The sequence below is a fragment of the Embiotoca jacksoni genome, unplaced genomic scaffold, assembly GCF_022577435.1.
Source record: "Embiotoca jacksoni isolate LCO1_2020_lvr unplaced genomic scaffold, fEmbJac1.0.p SCAF_93, whole genome shotgun sequence".
Lineage (NCBI taxonomy): Eukaryota > Metazoa > Chordata > Actinopteri > Embiotocidae > Embiotoca > Embiotoca jacksoni.
In genome coordinates, this window is record NW_027185451.1 from 564,415 (window position 1) to 572,436 (window position 8,022).

General features: G+C 45.8%; 1 protein-coding gene across 1 annotated transcript in view; it reads left to right on the plus strand.

Moving 5' to 3' along the window:
* dgkb (diacylglycerol kinase, beta) overlaps positions 1-7,451 on the plus strand; it is a 56,983-nt gene extending 49,532 nt beyond the window's left edge. The window contains 3 exon segments of the mRNA XM_069141907.1: positions 1,199-1,319; positions 1,523-1,583; positions 5,262-7,451. Of these exon segments, the coding sequence (XP_068998008.1) occupies positions 1,199-1,319; positions 1,523-1,583; positions 5,262-5,369 (290 nt within the window). The 3' untranslated portion in view covers positions 5,370-7,451.
* The last annotated feature ends 571 nt before the right edge of the window (positions 7,452-8,022 follow it).

Here is an 8,022-nt window from a genome sequence, read left to right on the forward strand (position 1 = left end):
ATCCCCCCTTCCCCTCACACCCCACCTGACCTTGTTAGAGACGGTGGATGTTTGTATCCCGGGGCGACGAGGAATCCCCGAATCGCCCCGCGGTGCCGCCATCCATCATAGGTGTCAGCGCGGTGGCTGCGTGAGCCGCTCGCACCAACGTGAGAAGTCACAATGTGAGTCGCAGCGAGTCAGGAGGTCAACCTGCCGTGTGTCCACACACACACACACACACACACACACACACACACACACACACACACACGCGCGCACACACCGACCCTGGAAAAGCGCCGCGATCACAGCCCGGCGCCGAGATCGGGGCGGACGCGTGTCCATCAACCGCGCCGACAGCTGGACACCGGGCCGCTTCGGAGGGCGACGGCAACAACATCTCACCGCGGCGGCGACATCGGCGACGACACTCCTTCAGGAAACCGAGGCGACGGCCGCGATCAGTGACAGCGGGCTCAACGCGCCCGCGCGCCCCCACCGAGTGCCTTAAAAAAAAAAAACACCAAAAAAACGGGTTTCTTGGTTTCAATTAGTGTCTGCGTAGCTCCCGACAGCGAGGCAGCAGCTTCTTAATTTGCGGAGGGACGAGTCGACGGAGAGTCGGAGAGCGGAGCGGGCCGCCGGAGCAGATGGGCCCTGCGTGGCGCTGGGGGCTTCCAGCAGGGGCCGAATCAATGCTCATAACTGAAAAACACGAGAGAAATTAATAATTATATGATCACAAGATTGCCTCGCGTTGCAATCTAATTAATAGCTGTTTTATTTTGTGACTTGTTACCTGATTTTGTTTGTTGTTTTTTTTTTCCTTTTTTTAAACGGTGAATATTTAAATGTTTTATGAGGCGGAAGAAGAAGCGAAGAACGAAACATGTCGCGTGCTTTTTTTTTTTTTTATTCTTTTTTTTTTTTAATTCCTCCTCACCTGCTTCTCACTTTCTTCTCTCGCTTCCTCACGCGTCGCTTTGTTTTCAAATAACTTTCAGAAGCAGAAGAAAAGCGAGTCAAATGCCGCGTTTAATTGAATTTAGATCATTTTTTTTGCATATTTGGCGGCGCAGACCCGTCCTTTTAAGGCGTGCCGTGGATTCCCATCGAAGCAAACGACAAAACAAAATTACCCATTTCTTCACGATTTCTTCGACGCGGCAGCAGGACTTTCCACCGTTAGAGATGCGTTTTGTTCTGTTGGTTTCAGACCTGTCCGACCAGCTGCTGGAGGTCGTCGGGCTGGAAGGGGCCATGGAGATGGGTCAGATCTACACCGGCCTGAAGAGCGCCGGGAGACGCCTGGCGCAGTGCTCCTCTGTCACCATCAGGTCAGATGCTTTTTTTTTCAGCGTTCGGTCAACAAGTAGAAAAAAAGAAGGAGGAAAAAAAAATGCAGGGAATTTATGTATTTGAATATAAGGATAATAATTTGTCATTTCAAGGGACAGATGCACATTCAGTTCCTTGTTTTACAGATTTTGTTTTTTTCTTACTGTCATTTAACACGTTGGCTTGTTCGTCCCGTCTCCAGAACCAGTAAATCGCTCCCGATGCAGATTGACGGTGAGCCGTGGATGCAGACTCCCTGCACTGTAAGTCCTTCAAATAATTCACCGTGTCTCCACAGCTGCTTCACAAAACAACTGGAGCCAATCAGTCAAAACATGTAGCTGTGAACTACTGTCCTGTACGGGGGGGAAAAGAAATTAAAAAAAAAAAAAAAAAAAAATCGAAGTTCTAGTTCCAGACGTCCAGAGGTCGACAGACAAGCAGGAAAGTCCGTTTGTTAAGTTTGTAAAACGACTGTTGATCCATTCAAAATATGGGAGAGACGGACCCTTCCGCTGCCACGGCAACCTTAAGAAACACAAACACAGTGAATCTTTAGTCGGGACAGGCTGAGTTGTGAGTGGAAGTCAGCGGTTCTTGACATTTGGCTTGAAAAACTGTTTTCGCCTGGCGAGAGTCCCCCCCCTCCCTCTCAGCCGGCGGTCCACCTGCACAGGTGACTCCACTCAGGCCTGAATTAGAGCTCCCCGTCATGCGTGCTGAGGCTCAGTGATTCTCCTCAGAGGTCCACCCAACTGCAACCACAGCAGGATCTAATCAGCCAGAAGAACTGGAAACATCTGCACAACTAAAACCTATTTAAGTGTCAGCTGAAGATAAAGTCAAAGTGTGATGCCACCCCCCCCCCCCCCAAAAAAAAAAAAAAAAATCAAAAAAACATTTAAGCTTTAGTGACTGATTCAAATGTAACATTTCTGCTTTACTTGACCTCTTTATCGGAGCGAAATTCACATCAAATAACGTCATTTCTATGTAAATGTGGACAGATTTTCATCTGCGGTGACAGTTTGACAAAGAAAGAAACATTCAAACACGTTGAGAGAAGGAATATAACAACTGGTTACAAACTGGTTTTGCTCCGAACGATTCTCCGTCTATGAAGTCAAATTATAAGAGCGATTTATCTGTTCCTTTCATTTATCCCACAGATCTCCGCTTTGTTTTTTTTGTTTTTTTGTTTTTTTTGTCCAGTAATCTACGAAAACAAACCCTCCCTGACGCGAGTCTCCCTTGCTTCTAATTTGCTCGCCGACGACGTACCTCCACAAAGTGTTCGCTCGTTCGTTTCTTGTTTTTGTTTTTTCAAAGCCAGACTCGTCGGTTTGCGCTGATTACGCTCGCGTTTAGCTTTAATTAGAGCGCCACTGCAGATGAAGTGCCGCTGAGATTTACATACGGAGGCTTAAAAGCAGCCGGTCCGTGACAAAACGAGTAGCCGGCGAGTGCTCTCCTCTCCGCCGGCGCGACGCCGCAGAGCGAAGTCGGAGTCTGACAACACATAATCGAGCTCACCGTGATTTCCACGGCGTGTTCTCCACGCCGTACGTCGGAGACGGACGTGAATCCCTCAACCTGTTAAATGCTTCTAGAAGGATCGCAGTTCCAACGGGATCCACTAATTATTAAACAACAACAACAACGACGACAACAGCAAATATGCAAATGCCTCTCGGCTCTTCCGCATGAATAAACATATTGAACGCCGTCTCGCTATTTGCATTTCGAAGTGACATGTGACGTGTGTCAACGTCTCTCTGCCACTAACTGCACTTCTATTACAAGATGTGATTCTGGAGTCGTGCCTCTGTATTGACGACTACGTATAATTTTTTCCTCTCAGTTTTTATAATTTGGAGGATTTTTTTTTTTTGGAAAGACGGCGAGCGGAGAACGCTGCAAAAATTCCTTCTTTCTAATTGTTGAACTTTTTGTCTCAGACCCTTGTTGCTCTGTTGCCGCGTCCAAATGGTACTCGGTGGCCCGGCGTTCAAGTGGTTAAGTCGTAAAAACATTGTTGCTAGGCAACGCGGACGGCGTCTAGAAGCCACGGAGGCTAACAGGGAGGGTAACGTGATGCAGGATTATACAAAAGGTAGAGAGGGAAAAGATGAGGCTGTTGGGAAGAGCAACACTTTCCTCGGACGTCGGCTGTCGTCTAAGTTACGAAGACGAACTCTACGTGACTAAAATTACAACATATTAGCTTAAAATCCAACGAAGAATGAACTTCAATGGCCTCTGCCGTTTCCGTAAACGTCAGCAAACACTTCACAACCCGTGAACTCGAAGGGTTTTAGAAAATGTCGAGTTCTGACATCACGAATACCACAAGAGGACGCCGTTCATACGGACTCTTGTCGTGTACGTGGTAAATACGACCCCACTTGAACTCACCATAAGACCCTCGTTGAGGCGTATGAAGCTTAACGTTGCATCCTTTATTTATTTATTTTTTAAACGGGCTCAATTTCCTTCAAAATTTAGCTTAAGATATTCCTTCTGATCTTCTTTCTGTGGCCGACGTCCCGAGAGGTTACCGTGTTTATCGTAGAGTGCATCAGAAACATTAAGATCAATCACCTTTAATGACGGCAGAAAAGCCCACAAAAGGCTGGTAATTGCCACGGAGCCGGAGTTCAACCACAATAAATGGCAGCTTTGCTTTTGAAGTGAACGTGGTCCTTTGAATGCAGATGGCAGCATTTCCCCTCCCCATTACTGCGTTCAGACACTTAGTGCATCAGTATAATGATGTGCTTAATCTGACAACCCTTGGCGGTTGATATTTGTTGTTCCATCCATCTATAATTTTAACTTTTAAAAAGAAAAGGCATCATTGTGGGCAAACAGGATGTTGTCAGATATTAAAAAACTTTACGTTAATCCATCACGACGAACCGTATCGACAAACTTTGTTGTGTTAAGACTTTCAAATATACATTTATAAACCAACACAATACGCTTGACAAGAATCCATAAGGATGTCCGACCCATATGGGAAATTTTTGTTGTTGTTGTTGTTGATGCATCACTGAATTAAATTGTGGGGTAAGAAAGCACCGAGTTTAATGCACCGTGGCGTCATTGTTTTTTAATGCGGACAGATTTAACTGATTCAAATAAAAGGTAAAAAGAGACTTTCAGGAATCCCTTTCGGTGCCATCGATCAACCTTAAAGGTGGAAACTTTAATTTGCCTGTTAAAAAAAACACTCAAACAAACTGTCATTTATTTTATTTTTTTGTCTGACCGACAGTTCAAAGCCCAACGTTATTTAATTTCCAATGACGCAAATCGACAAAGTCTGCAGCCGTTTCATGCTTAATGACTGACATCAGTGATTAACTGATTATTAAAACCGAAAGCGATGAAGCGGCGAGCCGGGGCAAGAGAACGCCACCGGCCAAGACCGAAGAAGAAGGCGCGTCAGGATCGTGAGGTTTTATTTGACGTTGTGCAACCCTTTAATTCGCCCCCCCCCCCCCCCACCACCCCAAAAGGGTCAGACTGTTCAACACCGAGTTCTGGGGTCCTCCGAAAAATGAGCCTGACCACAGCACGTGGCGGGGGAAACGTTGAAGGCCCAAAGTTGGAACCCAAACTTTGACGTGCGCGCTCGGATCCAGTTTCAGGTCCATCGTGAAATCGCAAAAAATTGTGTAACTCGCGACGCTCAAGTCAAAACTGGGAATAGCGACTTGCAAAAAGGTTTCAGCATCCCGCTGCTGCGAGCACATCATTCGCACAAAAACAAGAGCGGTCCCAAAACTTTTTGGGGATCCACCCTCATATGGCACACACACACCCAACACCCCCCCCCCCCCCCCCCCCCACACACACACACACACACACACCACCCTCTCCTCCTCCCCAATAAACAAACACCGCCGAGCTAAATCTTTTCCCTTTTCCGACACCAGATCGAGATCGTCCACAAGAACCAGGCTCCCATACTGATGGGACCGCCGCAAGGTCGAAGCTTCTTCTCGTCGGTCATCAGGCGAACGCGCACCGAGAGCAAAGACTGATTCCCGTCCCCGGGGTTTTTTTTTTTTGTTTCGAGACCTCCGAGTCCTTCGCCTGCAACCGCAGAGCCAGACGGTCACAAGTTGGGGATCGCAGCTCGGCCCGTTTGAGCGGCGCGGGTCTTCGATGTCTGTTTTAGCCCAGCGTGCAGTAGCAAAAACTGTAGGTCCAGTAACGTGTCGCCTGCAGCATGGAGACGTCACCGAGGAGCCCCCTCGTCGAATCCACGGACGAGGACGAGGCCCGTTCCCGGACTGACGCTTTGATCTTACGATGTGTCGTGTAGTTTAGCTCCAAAAATACCGAAGCTATTTCTGGAAGCAGCACTTCTACTCTTCTTCTCCTACTTTCTAAAAGTCGGTTTTTATTTTTTTTGCTGTTGTGCTCCGTGCCATGTGGGAAAAAAAAAAAAAAAAAAAAAAAACACAGATGAATGTGTTTTTGTGATATGATGTATTTATTTATTTATTCATATTTTGCTGCTATTGATGTTTTCTAATGCTTTTTTTTGGGGGGGGGGGTATTTGCATACCCCTGATGCATGATGGACAGTGAAAGGAGGCTGCCTCTATTGGAGCTGACATATCTGGAGTTTGCAGCTGAACCCTCCACCCCCCGCGTGTTTGGTTTTTTTTTGTTTTAGTGAGAAGTGAAGTTTCTTTTTGCTCAGCATTTCTTCTCATGAATGGCTTCAAGTGGCGCAAAACGCCGAGAAGCGCGTCCGCTTCCTTTTTCTAAGCGGCTCCTTCGCGACTGTCGTCCCCCGTCACGTTTTTTTGATCTGCCGACGTTGCCGCTCCGTCAGTGGAAAGATTAGGAACGATTATCGATCGTTCATAAAAGATGCATGACACTGTTCGTTTGACGTCGCACGAGAGATTTCCAGACAGTTTTTAACCAGTTGTGTGCACTCTTTTTTTTTTTTTCTGTTGCATGAGTGACCGAGATCTGTTTTGACACTTATGGAAATTGATTGTTTTCTTGATCTACGACCGCAGCAGCTTCGCAAGTTTTCAGCCATATCATCCTTTTACTTTTTGAGACATTTTTTGTCTTTTTTTTTTTTTTTTTTTTTACGGGATCCTGTGTTTTCTTACTCAGGTACTTTTAAAATTTAAAAAAAAATATTTCATAAAAAGACATCAGAAAGGGGACTTTATCTCATTACAGTCACCGTGTAGTTAAATTCACATGAAGCGGTTTTGACCTTCGGTGGCCATTGATTCGTCCCGACGTCCGCTGCTGAGTGTTTACAGTCCGCTGCGCACGCGAGCGAACGTTAACCAGCTAAAGTCTTAATCCAAAATGACTATTGCCACAAATATAGAACAAGCGTGATTTAAAAGAATCAATTTTGAAAATCAATTTTTGCCAACAAGTAGTTTTCAGAGGCGTTTTTTTTTTCTTTTTTTTTTCGGTCGCGCGTGCACCTCCTGAAGAATACGTTGAAATTGCTTCATGTGGGTTTTATTGGTAAACGATGCTTATTTATGTCATTTAGTTTGAATTGAAATGTTGGAGGGATTTATTGCAGACCTGCACCTCTGCATGCTTTCCACAGAATCATTTTTAGGCTTGACTTGTCTTTGAAAAGTGCCGGTCGGAGGCCGAGTCTCTTTCGCTTCGTACGGTGCAGCGTTTATACAGTGAGGTTGTATTTTTGTACACAGTACTATTTATTTTTCTGCTTTACCGCTTCACTCTAGAAAACTCACGCCATTATTTGTTCTTGCTTAAAAGCACATTAATGCCTGCCAGTGTTTGACTGAGATCAGTGATGGAAACCATTAAAAAAAACCAAAAAAACTAAAACGTGTCGTTTGACATCGTCTTCCTTTGACCTTTGACCCTCGAATGCTGCAAGCACACGGAAAACACAGGAAAAAACATTCCGACTTAAACGCATTAATTGTCAGCAGGATCAATTGTATTCGTGCTGATATTTGATTTTTTTTTTTTTTGGTGCATTTGCAGCCATTCTGGAAAACAGTTTGATGACATGTCTTTAGTTTCTTTCACCGAGTGCTCGATACCAACTGGAAATGACAAGTTTGAGGCTGAAGTAAACAGTTTTTGCATTGAAATCCTCACTTTTACTGTAAGCAATACCATCAGCGGCCATTAGGGGTCTGGCTCCAAAAAGAGCTCCGGCTCCATACACTCCCATTCAACTTCTCTCATGAAATACGAAGTCATACATTTTTTTTTTTTTCCCACGAGCCGTTTTGCCGTCGTTACCTGAAGCCACTCCTTCTTATTAGTTTTCCGCCGGTGCACGTGAAAATATTCCGCTCATTCATTAGAAAATAAGTCTCAAAAAGCCACGTTGTCATGATTCGCTGCGTCTCTCTCAGGGGTCCAGTCGTATCAAAACTCAGAACAAAGAGCTCTAACGTGACAGGAATTTCCCCCAGAAATGTAAAAACGGTACACAACTGAGAGGTGTTCAGATAACCACTGAGAAAAGTGGCAGCAGACGACGACGCTGAGCGTCACTCGGTACCGGACGATGACCCACCGTTTAAACCGTGTGCAAGATCGGCACGCTCGGCCGCATCTTCAAACACGCGCTGAATCTCCTGCGTTGTCTGGAGTGGCACTCGCTTCCGGCTGCCGCGCGTCTCCGTGTCAGACGGGTCGGAGGCCCTTCACTTG